The sequence below is a fragment of the Tachysurus vachellii genome, chromosome 4 (assembly GCF_030014155.1).
Source record: "Tachysurus vachellii isolate PV-2020 chromosome 4, HZAU_Pvac_v1, whole genome shotgun sequence".
NCBI classification, from domain to species: domain Eukaryota; kingdom Metazoa; phylum Chordata; class Actinopteri; order Siluriformes; family Bagridae; genus Tachysurus; species Tachysurus vachellii.
The window spans coordinates 13,605,808-13,621,718 of NC_083463.1; the positions used below are offsets into that span (position 1 = coordinate 13,605,808).

Sequence of the window (15,911 nt, forward strand, 5' to 3'; positions counted from 1 at the left end):
GTTGTTCACTTTGAAGCCTTTCGCTTGAGGATGACCTTAATGAGAGTCTTTAGAAATAATATAACTGTCAGATCATGCCGGCGCGTGCTTGTGCACTTTGCATGTTTCCCTTCTAACAGCGATGTCCAAAAAGCTACTCAAACAAAGAGACACAATGAGGTGCTGGGCATCTCATAATACTTAATAATGCCTGTAACAAACTGTAGTAAAAATGCAAGAACGAGTAGAAGGATGTCATTGTGATCGCATTTATCCTCCGAGAATGAAGGTATAGTTAGCTCATCAAAAACAGCATTTGTTAAGCTAAAACAAAAAAGAAAGCATAACATGATGTGAAGGACAGGACACAACAAATTACATACACACACTGTTCACTTTAATAGGAACGCCTGCACATTCATGCAGTTATTTAATCAGTCAATCATGTGGCATCAGCACAATGAATAAAATCATGCAGATGCAGGTCACGAGCTTTGGTTAATGTTCACATTAAACACCAGCATGGGGAAAACGTGTGATCTCTGTATCTTTAACCGTGTCATGGCTGTTGCTGCTAGATGGGCTGGAAACTGCATAACACTAGAGTGAGGAGGGTCGGCAGGCTGAAGCACCTTGTTGATGAGAAGGATCAGTGGAGAAAGACCAGACTGGTCTGAACTGACACAGTCTATAGCGACTCAAATAGTCGCTCTTTACAACCAAAAAAACAACAAAGTGATGAACAGAAATGCATCTCAGTTCACACAATACATTAAACCTTGAGGTGGATGAGATGAGATACAACAGCAGAAGACCACATCAGGTTCCACTGCTGTTAGCCAAGAACAGGAATCTGACGCTATCATGGGCACAGACTCACCTGAACTGGACAGATGAAGCCTGGAATGATACCAGATGATATTTTTTTCCTAATCTTGAACTGTCAAATTGTCTGTAGCCATTATAGCTTCAGATCCCTGTTCTTGGCTGACAGAAGTGGAACCCAGTGTGTTGTTCTTCTGCTCTTCATCCACCTCAAGCTTTGAACTTTTTTGCATGCTGAGGTGCTTTTCTGCTCATGATGGTTAAGTTGCTATATCCTTCCTGGCAGCTCCAACCAATCTGGTTATTTTCCTCTGAACTCTCAACAACAAGGCGTTTTCATCTGCAGAATTGTTGCTCACTTAATGTATTTTTGTTTTTCACACCATTCTGTGGAAACTCGAGAGACTATGGTGTGTATATATAAAAAAAAATCCTAGGCAATCAGCATTTTCTGAAATGATCAACCATCCAACAACCTGGCACCGATAACCATACCACAGTTAGTCACAGAGATCACCCTGGATCCCTGTTCTGATGTTTGATGTGAACATTATCTGAAGCTCTTGACCTGTATTTGCATTATTTCATGCATGGTGCTGTTTCCACATTGGTTGACTGGATGAGTGCATACTGTAAATGAGCAGGGTTTAGAGGAGTTCCTATTAAAGTCGAGGGTAAGTGTATATTAAAAATGACATGGATGACTGAAAACGTTCATGCACATACACACTTACATACACTCACCCGTCTTTCCTCCTTCTCACTGATCTCCCTCTCTTGTAAGTCCAAGCACTATGCATTTGATGTGTTCGGGGAAGTCAGCCTTTAGGAAACTGCTAGAACTTTACACGGCTCTCACACTACATGTTGACGCGTTGGGTGCGGCTCAGCAGGTTTTGATGGGTAGCTGGTAGCTGCAGTAGCACTCAGCAGCACACAGATGGCTAACTGGAGTCAGCAGCACAAACCTTTAATATTCCTATAATCTCACAGCAGGTCCCATGTTTACTGTCACACAGCTCATGCTTACGCGGCAAACACTCCCACTGTACATAGCCTGTTTTCACCCTGTGTGTGTGTGTGTGTGTGTGTGTGTACAGCAAGTGTGTTACTGCATATTAATGTTACTTTAAAAACATTTCCTTGGCATCAACATAATACAGAAAAATCTCCTAAACTGTGTGAGAGCTCAGTTTGAAACGGACTGATTTTGATGTTTTGAACATCTTGTTTTTCTAAGGCCTGTTGGGTGTGTGTCAGTTTGCAAGTGTGTGCATGTGCATGAACATGTCCAAGAGAGTGTGTGTGGAAGTGTATATGTGATCGCCATCACTCACACCACACCCACTACCACATATGGAGGCACTCAGGAAAGACACGTGTTGATCTCTGCTCTTATGATCTATTGTGATATTCAAAACGTAGTATATTTATATCATAGAAGACAAATACAGTCACAGCAGCAAAAGTCATCAGTCTAGGTAGGCAGCATGTCTGGACTTTGTTAGGTCCATCCCTATCACAACGATGCATAAGGACCACTTTTGTCTAAGGTCTTTTATAAACAGGTTATAAGCAGGTTATAAACAGGTATTTTGATTGTAAGGTTACTTCAGCAGGTTACTAGTCCCGGCTCTGATCCCTCTCTGTGTCGTCTCTCCTCATCTGAGTAAAAATCCCTCTTGATTATTCCCCTGCAGCCAGCACTACCAAGCACACGTCGTCTCTGCTGCTGTTTTATTTCCCGAAATTAAGCCAGAAGTCGATGTTGCTCAGATACGCCGTCTCTAATACGTTGGTTTGGATGATATACGCGGCTGTCAGGCGTGGGCAGGCTCACAATGACAGGATGGATGGAGCCTGAGGAGGTGTTTCTGCACACGCTGATAAGGCATTGAGAGGGATGACGCCAAGAATTAGATTTCCTTTAAAAATCAAATTCAGGTTACGAGTAAAGTGTGCAAAACTTCCTTATGGTCCTGTTTCTTGCTGATGTGAAAGACTTTCCTGTGTGGATTATGCAGAAGTCTAGGAAACACATCATTTTCGTTCTGTGATCTTAAGAGCACAAGCAAATCATTTTATGATGTCAAGGTAACACACTAAACACTGAGGCTTGATTAATCATCAGTGTGTTGATTTCACCTTTATCTTTAGGAGAATTGGTCAAAAAAACATTATCTAAGGATGTGACAACTTAACAAGGATGTTAACTGGCAGATAATTGGGATCAGTTCAGATAAAGACAATTAAAGAATGCTTGTTCCACTAATTCTGCTTCAGTTGCCTAGTAACCACTCCAGAATTGTGCTCTCTAGCTAGTCTGAACCTCGGAAGCTTACAGAAATATTCAAATATTCATTTTGTATGTAGAATTGAAATTATATACACATCATGGATATTTGTCCCCTGGTGTGTTTAATTAAAGTATATATCTAAATCTAAATAGTGTGGTGTGTGTGTGTGTGTGTGTGTGTGTGTGTGTATATATAATCACACTATTAAATTAGATAATGTGTATCTAATATTCTGACTGAATTCCTTATACAGACTCAGGATCAGCTGCATTCCGTATTTTCAGCTGTATAATCTGACTGTACTTGCTTTGTTTTCTCATACGAGTCTTTGTGTGTTGACAGGAATGTTTTCTGACAATGAATCCTGCCTGGTATCAGAGTCTGATCAAGGTTCTGCTCTCACGTTTCCCACAAAGCTGCAGGCACTTTGTGGATGACTGCGGCATTCAGTACCTGGTAAGAGTTCAGCAGTTTAACGCTGGGTTCAAATGGAACTGGCAATTTCATGCCTTCAAATAATATGCCTGTCATTATGCCTGGCTTAAGAAATATACTGCTAAGCAGCATGTCATTAGGAATGCTGAAATACTTCACCCTGTTATTTTCCTGGAAATGAAGCTCTGGTGATTTAGTTAGCTAGCATCCATCTGTGCAGCCAGTTCTTTTATATGGAAGATGTAATAAAAGCATAGTGGAAAACTATTGGACTTTTTTAAGCATCTTGCTGATTTGAACATGGGCTAGTCTTTTTTCTGTTTATAAGTTTATATTATTATTATTATTATTATTATTATTATTATTATTATTATTATTGGAATAAATAAATACCTAGATTTGAAAGCATTTAACTAAAATAATTAAATACTTAAAATGACTAAGATATGAAAAGCTCCCTGCAAACACAGTACATAATCTCATCATTTATTTATTTATTTATTTATTTTAAATCCTCCAATTATAAACTCCAGCTGTCCTGGTCACCTGCCACACGTCCGTGTCCTTGTCCTTCAAAAAGCACCATTTCCATTCAAATAGGTTTTGTTATGAACATTTAGGCCATAGAAACCCTTTTATTACATCCACGTCTCTTCAATTACATGTCCACATTATAGTCCCTGATTACCTTTTGTGTTTTAATTATATCCTGGGATTTTCTGTTCGTCTGATTTTTTTTATTTTTTTTTTTTAAATTTATGCAACAAATTAGCATGAAATCATTCATCAGCATGAAGCCTTGTCACCTTGAAGTTTTCTAAATTAAACCGAGCTTGTTACGCTTACTTTCTGGGAGACGGAGGCTCATCTATTTCACATTTTCAGACCTTTGTGGTTTGCAGTGACACTTGCGTGCCTTTAAAACGTTAAATTAAAGTCTCAGAAGGAATTAAGTGAATTTAACATGGAATAATTGTCAGCGTCTCTGGACTGTCAGGAGGTTAGTTTCTGCATAATTCACTAAATGAGAGACTCCGGATCAAAAGAAGCGGCTTCTGGAAATGCTGGAATTTTTTTTTCTCCATACTTTCCAAACAAAGATTGCTGCTGTTAGCGTCTGTGCTAAAGCAGTGCATGTTTAATGCCTTTATGTGAGCTGACTCTGAATGGGTCTTGCACATCAGAGAGCAAATGTAAGAATGTGGGCAGAAGACATGGGAAATTTGAACATAAATGTTTTTAATGTTTTTTTTCTAGGCTGTGCTTAACCAGAAGTTTACTGATTGCTTCGTGCTCGTCTTCTTGGATTCCCAGGCAGGAAAAACCGTGAGCTATTTATTTATGTCCTTAGAACTTTTATTAATTTCATTTTTGTGAACAGAAGTGACAAGGCCATATAAATTCACGTTCCCGTTCTCCTCCCTCCTGCATCCTACAGAGCTTGAAGGTGGTTTTTAGGGAGCCGTTGCCCCCCCAGGCGCAGCCGAGCAGCAGTCCTCCCCCGCAGCTTGTCTCCATGTACCACCACCTCGAGTCTGTGATCAACACGGCCTGCTACAACCTGTGGACAGGCCTGCTGTAGGCTGCTGATGGAGCTTTTCACAATTCATCAAGGAGAAAGCACTGTGAACTTTTACCAAGGATGTATGAACAAGCCTGCTGTTGTGTGTGTGTGTGTGTGCGTGTGTGCACGTGTGTGTGTGAAGAAGCATACACATTGTAATCTGAAGACAAGTGTTTGGCTGTGGTTTGGAAATAAATGAAACCACCAGGAGAAACATAACCATTTTAATATTAGCAGCTGGCTTTCAGAAAACTACTGAAAAAAAAAAACAGATGAATTGGTATGAATAAGATTGTTGGGTAGAAAATTAGCAGGTTTCTACAAACATACCAATCCGGTTGGTTTTATAACGTTGGGTGAGGGATGAGCTTTGATTGGATGGTGTGACAGGATCCAGTGCTGCTGAAATGAGAGAACTACCTCACACAGAAAGACTCAGATTAACGTCCAAATGTGAAGTGTTTCTTGTTTCTTAAGGCATTTAGCCTTCAGGAATTATCTAGTCATCAAATGCCATTGTTGAATAGAACAGTTCAGTGGCATCATGTTGGCTTGCCAAAGTCATAATCATCTCTTTCTTCTTTAGGCTGTTTTTGTTTTGTACTCTTTAGTTAGATAATGAAAGTTGATGATGGTGATTTGTTTTATTTTATTTATGTTAAACTGGTCCCACTAAAAAAAGAGTGAGAGCGTAAGAGAAAGATGGTAGACTTGTGAGAGGACGATTGAGCACCTTTTGACTTAACATTGCCATTTATTTGGTCAGGTCCAGTGTGTACGACGTTCATATTAATGACTGAACATGGAAGCACATTACATTTGAGCACCTGATGACTCCAGTGTACATGCTAACTAAAGCTAATGTAATCAACATTTCTTCCATCAAAATGCACAAAATTCCCTTACTGCCATTGCTATCAACCCTTAAGTGCCTAGCTTTTCTGTTTTGTCTTACCTTGTCCCACCGTTGTTAGAAGGATCTTTGAGAATCAAATTTTGGTTGTGGCTTCATTCTGTTAGTGTTGTGTGATGAAAAGTCTGTGTCTCGGTTTACAGACAAAGCAGCAGGGAGATGTGTACCAACACACATTCTACATCTGCTGTACCTTAAGGCTTAGTGATGGCCATGTGGTTTGTGTGTGTGTAAGCCAAATATTAAGGAGCCTTTTGTAGTGCTTCTGATGAACAGTGTAACTCTGTTGGATAAGACTGTAACTTAAGTTCATGCATTCTTTTAATTTGTTCTTTTAAATGAAGGACACTGGACACCGACTCATTGTGTGCATTTAGGCAATGTTGTAATCAGAGTGAAATGGCTTGTACATATTGTACATACTAAATCATTTGTAAGTATGCAATGTAACAATAAAAGTTGTTGACACCTGAATTGTTGGTCCTGGGATAAAGAATACACTGAGTTGTTATTTGGGGCTGCATGCAGGTGGTCACTTACTGTAGGTCATTGTCCCTTGTCTCAACAGAAACAGCAGAACTGGGTAGTGGAGGATTCATGGTAGTGTGTGAGAGCTGATATCAGGCAGTGGCTTTAAAATCAGCTCCTTATTTAAAGGTACGCAAATGTTAAATAAACTCTGTGTTAAGTGTGAAGAGAAAATGTAAAATAAATCAGAATCAAATCTCAAAAGATCATTGAAATTACAGGTCTAAAAATGACGTTCATTCATGCGCTGAAAATTTAAGAGCTAATCATTCAAATACAGAACATAGTGATAGATACTGACTTTCAATTGCAGAAATATATTAAGACATTTTAACATTCATACACATGGACAAAGATGTGGACTAAGAAGGTAAATGGATTTAAGTGCACATGGTTTTATAAACTCCACCACACTGATGATTTACTCATACTAGCACTACACCAAAAAACCCCATTGTCCTTTTCTAACACATATTATTACACTGTGTAATTTACACCTGGTTCATTATAGCAATTTCCTTGAATTACACATATGGATTGAAGCACAGGCAGATCAAAAAAGCACACAAAAGGCTCCCTCCAAACTGTCCTATCATTAAATCTATGCATGATTACTGCCCCCAATTTTAGAAAATGTGCCTACTTTTTCGATCCTTAAGTTTCTGCGAAGCATGCGAGACGTGCTAAATCTCCCTGTGTACATGAGGAAGAGATTTCCTCCTAGATTAAATGTTGCTGACGGCAAGCAGCTGACAGAAACAGCTCCATTATATTCTAATAACGCTGAAACCTGGGACTGGTCCCAAACCACTCTCTCTATAAACTATATAGGCCACACGGTGGACTACTAAAGCAGAGTTCTAATTTAGCACAGTGCTTGCTGTAGTGTCAGGAAGTTTGGAGAGACAACTCCTTAAGAGTGCACAGCAACAATGATTTTATTAAAACAGGACAATCAGCTATAATTCTGTCTGGAGCTCTTGTCACCATCTTCAGACCATTGCGGATGTGTCCGAAAACACACCGTATTATTAACGGACACATTTATAGCTGATGTCGTCAGAGTATCCAGTTTGGATGTGTCTTATTAAAGAGTGTATACATTTGGAAGCTACCAGTTGTGATGCTTTGTTGGATTTCATGAGTGGATATTACAGAAATGTACAAAATCAGTGCCCTGTGTAGTGAATAGGGTGTGGTTTTGGACGTGACTTGTCAGTGTTTACTCTTCCAGTATTTCTTCACCCAACCCAGGCCTTCTTCTGTGGAACCTGCAAAGAGTAGAGAACCATTTCAACAATGAAATTTTCAAAACCCCTCTTTAAACAAACCAGGTTTTGTGATTAATTGTTAATAATTATCTACTTGAATCTAAAGACTTCACACTTGTTACAATTCTTTTAATCTTTGTTGTTGCTCTACTTTAAAAATCAGCAAGTAGCTCATATCTCCTCCAGCTGTCTCATGTTCATGTATTGTCATCCTCATTTGGGTGACACGGGACGTAAATAATGTAAATGTCAAGAATGTCCTTTGTACAACAGTTTGGACAAAACAGTAATAGACAAACAGTGGAAATAAGCAACCAAGAGCTCCTGTGGAACTAATGGGTCAGCGCAATTTCCGACTTCACCCAAATCACCTAGTAGTTTTCACCTATAAATCAGAGTTATTAAATCAATAACTTTGGATTGTTTCTTCACTGCATCATAACTAATACAAATTATATATGCATACAATTTAAAAGAAAAAAAACCCCTATATATTTTGCTTCCTTGCATGAATTCGGGGATAACAGCCTGGAAAAAAACGAAAATATTTTAGGTTCCTATAGAAAACATATTGGCGCGCACACCCACACATACACAAATCTCTTTAATCAGAGCCAGTCAAGTACTCACTCAGTGGTTTGTATTCACAGCCCACATATCCCTGGTAGCCCAGTTCCTCCAGCAGCTTAAAGATGTAAGGGAAGTTGATCTCTCCAAGACTATCAGGTTCATGGCGATCAGGAACTTGCGCAACCTGGATGTGACCTGCATGATACGAACACAGTTATTATAGAAATAAACTTGATTTATAACTTAATGAGACTGATTATTTCAAAAGATTTATAGCACAGAATTATAGCGTATTAAATTTCTAGTCAAGTTAAGTGCTTTTCATAAAAGAACAAATTACAAGCAGTAATAAATTAATGAGTATGCAAACATTCGAAATGAAACAACCCTGAAAGAATTTAGGACGTACACTACTCAACTGGACTTGCTACAGAAGGGGAACATTTCAATGTACAGTGAAGGAGAGCATTTCTCTTAGTGCTAAGATGATGTTAAAGGTGATGACTTCATTTAAAAGGTGCAGTCTGACATTATAACAAGCCTAATGTTTGTTCTAAAGCCATAGTGATTTCTCTCTTGATACACTCTTTTCTCCTAATGATCACTTCGTGCTGTTATATACTTCATTTGATCTCTACAATTTCAGTATACCAAGGTTTAATTTTTTTTCCACATAATTATTTTTTTAAATTGTGTTTATTGTTTGGGTTTTTGGTCCATTGCTGTTTCCTAGCCAATACATGCAAATGATAGACTGCGCTTCGGGGCAGTAATGTAAAAATATGCAGAGTTCCTATCATTGATTAATGGAATAATCTGCACTAGGAATTAATTTCCTATTTTGTCTGTTAGTCGACTCTTCATCGTTTTAACTGATCAAAAATACAGCGTGGAACTAGTCATTTTTATAACACCTCCACCTTTCTCAGCTTCTGAACTTAAGTAGCAATACAACAAGATTTTGCCTTGCTATTTTCTTAATGTTGCTTAGCGTATGTAAGAAGACAACAAACAAGCTAGTATTTTTTCAAACAGATTTTATATGTCTTGTGGATTTACTAAGACTCCCAGAAATTAGCTATGCTTTTTGAAAGTAGTAATGGGTTTCAAATATGAATTTTGTTGTCTGTTTAAACAAAACCATTTGATGGAGACATGGACGCTACAGTTTTACTGCATCTATGTTGTGTAATATATAACCTGAACAGTGCTGTGTAGGATCTCTGCACTTTTCATCAATGTTCCTACCAGTATCACTGCACAGGTTAGTGGCATGTTCGGATATTTCTGTTTCAGGGATCGATCCCATCAAAATTGAATTCCAAACCTTCCAAAGGCTTCAACAGCCTGGTTAAAACTGAGCATAAAACACATACAATAATGTGTCTGGTACCTTTTATAGTTAACCTTACACTCGTTCTTAGAAATGAGTGTTTTTTTGCTTTACTTAAAACAAATACATTTCCTCTGGAAATTTCAAACCTAGATGATAAGTGTATCTCTTACCTATTAAGGGGAAGTATCTCCGGATGTTCTGCGTCAGGTTCCCGTCCATTATCTGCCAGTGGAAAACGTCCTGCAGGAGGAAAGAAACATGATGGTTGATGTCAAAAGCACGTAGAAACCTCAAGAGAGTGCTGTGATTCAGAGGAATGCTCGTGCTTCTCAAGTCGTATTTTATCTCCACTGCCCTTAATCACATCTGGCTGAATCCCCCTCACTCTAATGTCTCTTCGGAATAAAAGCTGACAATAGAGAGAGAACTGAGAAGCATTACAGCCACTTCTCTGTTGCCTAAATGTGGGCCTTCAGGCTGCACAACACTGTCACTAGAGATGGTTTATTTAGCTGAAAAAAATCAAGAAATATGGCAAAGTTTTTTCTTTACATTAAGAAAACAATTCTGAGCACTTCACTACAATCGATATTAGGCTAATCACATAGCATAGTCTGTCCTGACCGAGCATTGTTTATGACATTTTTGGAATTATGAGCTGTATAATATGCTACCATACAATAGACCTATGGGCTAAAGATGAAACGGTTCGTGGGTCAAACTCCAATTCTGCTTGTGCCACATATGCAATTTTGTGATTCACTGAAAATCCTTAATTGCAAGTCTATTCATTTTTAGCCCCAGTACCCCAGATTAGTGCTAATCTAATGCTAATGTGAATGGCTGTTACATTACAGCTCAGCTGTGAATTCTAGACAGTGTTAAAAAAGGGTTAAATAGTAGTTACTCTGGGCCAGTCAATATTATTTTACAAGGTAATGCTGGCTGTATGAAATGAGACAGAGGGCCTTGAGTTTGACAGTTGCTTTTCTAAAGGAGCAAAAAAAAAGGATGCCCTATAATCAAGAACATGCACTATATATCCAAAGCACTATTCTGTTCAGTATCCTGATGGATTAGGCAGTTCTGTACACTTTAATCACTGTAATTGTACTTCTGAGAGCATCAGTAGTGCAGCCATGTGCACCAATTTATTTTGGAATAGTATTGATAATAGTGGGATGACATCAATGCCACTATTCAACACTGCAGTGTAGATAAAGTACTTTCCCCCCATGTGGTTTGAGAAATGCTAAAATATTTGTACAACACTGTTTATTCTTTGTTAGATTAGATTAAAGCAGGATATACAATTTTCTTTCTTGCAGAATATAGGAATTGTGCCTCACCTGCACATTATGATTTAGTTTTATTGTGGTATCATTTGTACCAGCAGTGGATAATGTTAAGAGTATATAGTATTATTCTGGTACAACTTCATACTGAACGATGCAGGCAGTATTCAGAATATTGAGAGTATATACAAAACAAGATATTAATGACTATACAAACAGTATACAAATGTACATGGAAATGCAGGTAGTGAGTTCTTTTTTTAAAGAAAGAAATAAAATCGTGCACGTTTTTAGATTACTCACCATCTGCAGTCTGATGTTTGGATGATCAACTTTCTGAAGGATTGCAGCAGCTGTAAAAAAAAAAAAAAAAAAAAAGAAGAAGAAAAAAAGCTATTAATGATATTCTTTAAAAACAGCAATTACAGTTGAAATATGTATTAAGGTAGTGTCCTTTCAGACATAAACTACATTTTAGATTGCTACAGTGACTCGAGGTGAAATCCAGAGTTACCCTGATGTGGTGAGTTCAGGAAGTATTGAGGGTCAGTTATCCTTGTGTTAATAGGCTCGATCAATCCCATAATGCCCTCCTGAAAATTAAACAAGCTTTGAACATTCTGTGCTTCACTCTATGTACTACTAAATAATGTAAACAGTGAAAAATACCAATACAATGTACAAAGCATCCACTTAATACAGCAACTGCATCAGTCATTTAAAAGTAAAGTATATAAATAGTAAGTGCCACAAATGTTCCTTGTGTTCTTCCTTTATTATTACTGTCAGTGTGGACTCCATAGTTAAGGCTAATGACTACTGATCAGTAGATTGAGCATTACAGTTCCAGCACTGTTGGGCACATGAGTGAGAGCTTTAACCCTGAACTACTACAGGGGAACGTCTGGTGCTCTGAACTCTACTTTCTTCCAAACATTTTTCTGTACTGTACACATTAGTATATGTAAATGACAATAAAGTCTTAGTTTGTGATCAGTGTTATATTAATTACTGTATATATCGTGCTGTTTGCTTTGCAAAGTGTGTTTTAAAAAGTTAGTATTTATAAGCGGTGGTGTTCCCTCATTTATCCCACAGCTTTTTTTATATATATATATATATATATATTCCTTGTTATCCCCAAATTTCTAGTCTACTTTTTTTTTCTTTCAAATCTTGTGTACAAGCTGGCCAAGTCATCTTTTGCTGCTTTTTGGACCATTTATAGACCAATTTACTCTGAATGCTTGTGATCAGGTTTAGATTATAACATATCTCTAAGATTTTAAAACACATCCTATGATTCAGCTTGACTTACTAAAAGACATGTATACAGTACTCATTTTGCAAATATAATAATCTCTAATAATGCAGTAAGCCTTGATAGATGAAGAGTGAAAGAGTTTAAGGTTGGTTTACCTTTGATAGAACATCAGCAGCATGTTTCAGGTTCTGCACAAAGGTGCTTTCCATTTCCACACCGACCTCAGACAGCTTTTCCCCTGCAGGTATCCGCCCTGCCATTACATGGATCCTGTAGAGAAACATGAACTTAAGTTCCACTCGAAAAGACGAAGGTAATGGAATTTAAGCTAGACTAATGCTTTGTGTTTTTACTAGCAACAGGACTTCACACCAATTGAAGGTCCTGAAGATGTAACCCCACATTCCCACAAGGACTCTCTCACCTCAGATGTGCATCGCTCACACTCACAGCACACGCATGCTCCATTTTTATAAAAGAATACCATAGCCCAAACATACAAACGTGTTAATGGTGGATTGGAAGCAGATGAAGTTGTCGTAATTACAGCACAGCTAGATATGTTACATAAGACACTGAGGCAGCAGATAAGAAGCATATGCATCTTTTTTCTGTTTATCCATTAAAGTGTGACCTAATCTGTTCATTATGATCTTACATTAAGTTCACTGTGTATAAAATGTGTGATGGTACGATCTTAATTAACATTGGAGTTAACATTTCACTCATGCAAGTGAGAAAAAAAAGTAGCTTAATGCAGATAAAAGGTGTAACTGCTGCACACCAGGGATTTTTTTTAGAAACGTGCACAGTGTGAATTTGTATGTAGAAGGTATGCAATTATGCAGTGACTAAGAAACGTGTAAAACTAATCAAAGCTATATGTTAAATTCTTAACAGTACTCATCTGCACATGAGGCAACGTCACTCAGGAGGTTTTTTTAATTCCAATTAATTTGTAAAAGTGTACATGGCCAATAACTTCACTATATACATTTGACTCAAATTATATATGTTTTTTAGTAACTATTTATTTATTTAAAGTCTTTTAGAGAGTGGAAAATATATTCTTTTGTGTCAAAAGTTTCACTTTCAATTTGTTTAATATTTGCTTTTGTAAACATATACAGTGACATCATTAGATTAATACAATTTGTAAACATTTGTAAACATATACAGTGACATCATTAGATTAATACAAAAATGATTCCGTATAAATGAACACTGCGTGTCCTCTCAGCACCTGTTAAAGAACAGTTACACATCACATTGTCCAGCAAATACATAACAAATCTCTGACTAACAAATTAACAATACCTCTTGCAGTCCAGTGCTTTAGCATACTGTACAGCCTGAGCCAAACCCTGTCTGAAATCCTGCTCCCTCCCTGGCACAGCACCCAGGCCCAGCTCCCCATTATTTACATCACCTGAAGAAATAAAACACACACACACACACACACACTTCATTACTGTTGCGTCTGATTTCTGAAGCGACAATAAGTTAGAATTAGATCATGCGTGTAATTAAGCTGCCTGCACGGTACACTAAGCATTTTTCAGTCACTTCAATCATCACCTCTTTAAAATCTCAAGTCTCGACAGAATGTCTGATCTTACTGTAAAGCTTTTTTGCAGCATAGACTGTCGCTAAAATCCTAGTGAGCAAACCAGTAACAGCAGAAACAAAGAATATGCTCTGGAAGAAGGAAGAAGAAACCTTAAGAGGATCCAAAGACTCAGCAAAGTCAGTCCACAATCCTCGAGAGTGTTTTGTTGTTGTTTTTTTGTCTAAAATGGTACGTTTTAAAAAAATAGTTATAGCTTGATAGTATATATATATGGATATAATATTATTAAATTATAGTGTGTTTAAAGGAAGGATTAGGATGCAATAATTTGTGCGTCTCAGGATGACACACACAGGATCCGGGGGATTCAGGAGCTTTTTCCACAGTCAGTGTGACTGCATTTCATTCCAAATAATCAGCCACATTGTCACCTCTGTGTCTTCTTGTTATATCACTGTATAACAGCAGACCGGTCCCATTCATGAAGATGGCTTAATCCCAAACTTAATCCAACATTACTAGTCTAATCAAGGGATTTGATTAGGGATATGACTGGCATTCACAGGGCGATGTGAGAATCTGATTAAGGATGGGGCATTTCATAAAAGCCAATGGTTCAAGCTTTCCCTTCTTTAACGATGCCATTCCACAGTGTTAGTAAACCCTGTAAGAACAGAAAAAGCTTATACACTGAGTATAAAAGTAGCTCTTCAGGCCTGGAGAAAACTGGAGCTGGAAACACCCACTTTCATTCATTAGTAAGGGTGAAAGGCTTAACGCTGAGAGCCTGTCTGTTAAGAAGTAAGTGAAGTGGAAGCTCAGTGCTAAAATGCCCTGGAATGAGTCCAAGTAAAAGGCACAACAAGTCATGTGGATCCTGGAAACGGTCATTATCAGGGAAATAATAGAGGGGAAAGTCTGTCTGAAATATGTCTGACACATAAACAAGTCTTACTTTGGCAATGCTGTGACACTTGTATAAACACTCTGAGCACTGAAGTTCAGTGAGTTTAGTTTAGTGAACTCGTCCCTGACATGTTTGTGTGCTTTTCTTACCCGGCGGAGTGTTAATAAGACACACCTGCAGTCCGGTTTCCTCCCGGACTTTCTGCAGCTCTCTCGGGTCAGAGCTGTACAGCCAAGCCGCCTCCACAGCCTGGAAACCTGCACACGCAGCTGCACGCAGTCTCTCAGTGAACTCGGGCAGCTCCGTGAATAACCACGAGATGTTAGCGCAGAATTTAAGCGAGGTCATGTTGTCTGGTGTGCTTGAATGTTTGCGCTATCGAACCTGTTTTTAAATGACCCTAAACGTTTGATTGATCGGGTTTGCCAATCATTAACCTGACGCTTACCCAGTTAGCAGGCTAGTCTGCTTAACAAGCTGTTTCACAATGCCAGCTAGCATGCTAATGCTAATTTATACAGTCTCGTTGTGTCTGTATAGTTGCTTATTGTGTTGGCAAAGTAAGTAAGTAAATAAATAAATACTGGAGTCACAGGAAACGCTTAATTCACTTGGTTTGGCGTTTCAGTTTTGCTTGCCACAGTCAAGTACTCTGACCGAATCCGACTCCTGACCGATTCTGTTTCCTTGTCCAATCGGCAAACATCAGATTGTGAAGTAGCCAATCACAGCACAGGAGGCGGGACATTACAAGCTAAATCCTAATGCAGTGTGGAGATGACAAAAACATGTTCTTAAATGAATGTATGAAGAAGGTAAAAGTCGCATTAAGCTTGTACTCGACACCAGGCTGTAGATAACAGCAATGACAATTCAGGATGCATTGTGAATGTCAATAAACCTAAGGACTGTGACATTACTGACTTTCTCATTTATTTGATTATTTGTTTTTTTTTTGCTCAACCATATCTGACTTTACTAAGTAAATAATCATGATGATGCATACTGTTATTTATAACAACAAACAGTACTATAACTAAATAATACATGCAGTTATAGTAAGAAACAAATCAGAGTGTTTTCATAATAACTCTATGTGAGCTGCTGATAAGTGAATTTCACTGTGGGATCAATAAAGATGATCTTATCTTAGTATA

At 38.1% G+C, this 15,911-nt stretch overlaps 2 protein-coding genes across 13 annotated transcripts in view; one reads left to right on the forward strand and one right to left on the reverse strand.

Moving 5' to 3' along the window:
• Positions 1-6,487, forward strand: part of szt2 (SZT2 subunit of KICSTOR complex) — an 89,276-nt gene extending 82,789 nt beyond the window's left edge. For all 12 annotated transcript variants that reach the window (XM_060867806.1, XM_060867815.1, XM_060867808.1 and 9 more), the window contains 3 exons: positions 3,444-3,557; positions 4,794-4,862; positions 4,975-6,487. In XM_060867806.1, coding sequence (XP_060723789.1) covers positions 3,444-3,557; positions 4,794-4,862; positions 4,975-5,118 — 327 coding nt within the window. In that variant the 3' untranslated portion in view covers positions 5,119-6,487. The remainder of the gene's footprint in view (positions 1-3,443; positions 3,558-4,793; positions 4,863-4,974) is intronic.
• A 974-nt stretch (positions 6,488-7,461) lies between these two features.
• hyi (hydroxypyruvate isomerase) lies at positions 7,462-15,400 on the reverse strand. The gene is made up of 8 exons (XM_060867840.1): positions 14,904-15,400; positions 13,595-13,706; positions 12,433-12,547; positions 11,528-11,606; positions 11,317-11,366; positions 9,889-9,958; positions 8,443-8,577; positions 7,462-7,812 (listed from the first exon to the last, which is right to left on the reverse strand). Exons 1-8 carry the CDS (start codon positions 15,100-15,102, stop codon positions 7,757-7,759), a joined length of 816 nt encoding a protein of 271 aa, XP_060723823.1. The 5' UTR covers positions 15,103-15,400; the 3' UTR covers positions 7,462-7,756.
• Positions 15,401-15,911: the final 511 nt, after the last annotated feature.

What these genes read in the sequence shown, in the direction of transcription:
- hyi (XM_060867840.1), bottom strand. Translation starts at nt 15,102, where the DNA reads ATGACCTCGCTTAAATTCTGCGCTAACATCTCGTGGTTATTCACGGAG. An exon ending in TCTTATTAACACTCCGCCGG is followed by an intron (nt 13,707 to 14,903) that starts GTAAGAAAAGCA and finishes TTATTTCTTCAG; the next exon opens with GTGATGTAAATAATGGGGAG. An exon ending in AAAGCACTGGACTGCAAGAG is followed by an intron (nt 12,548 to 13,594) that starts GTATTGTTAATT and finishes GTTTCTCTACAG; the next exon opens with GATCCATGTAATGGCAGGGC.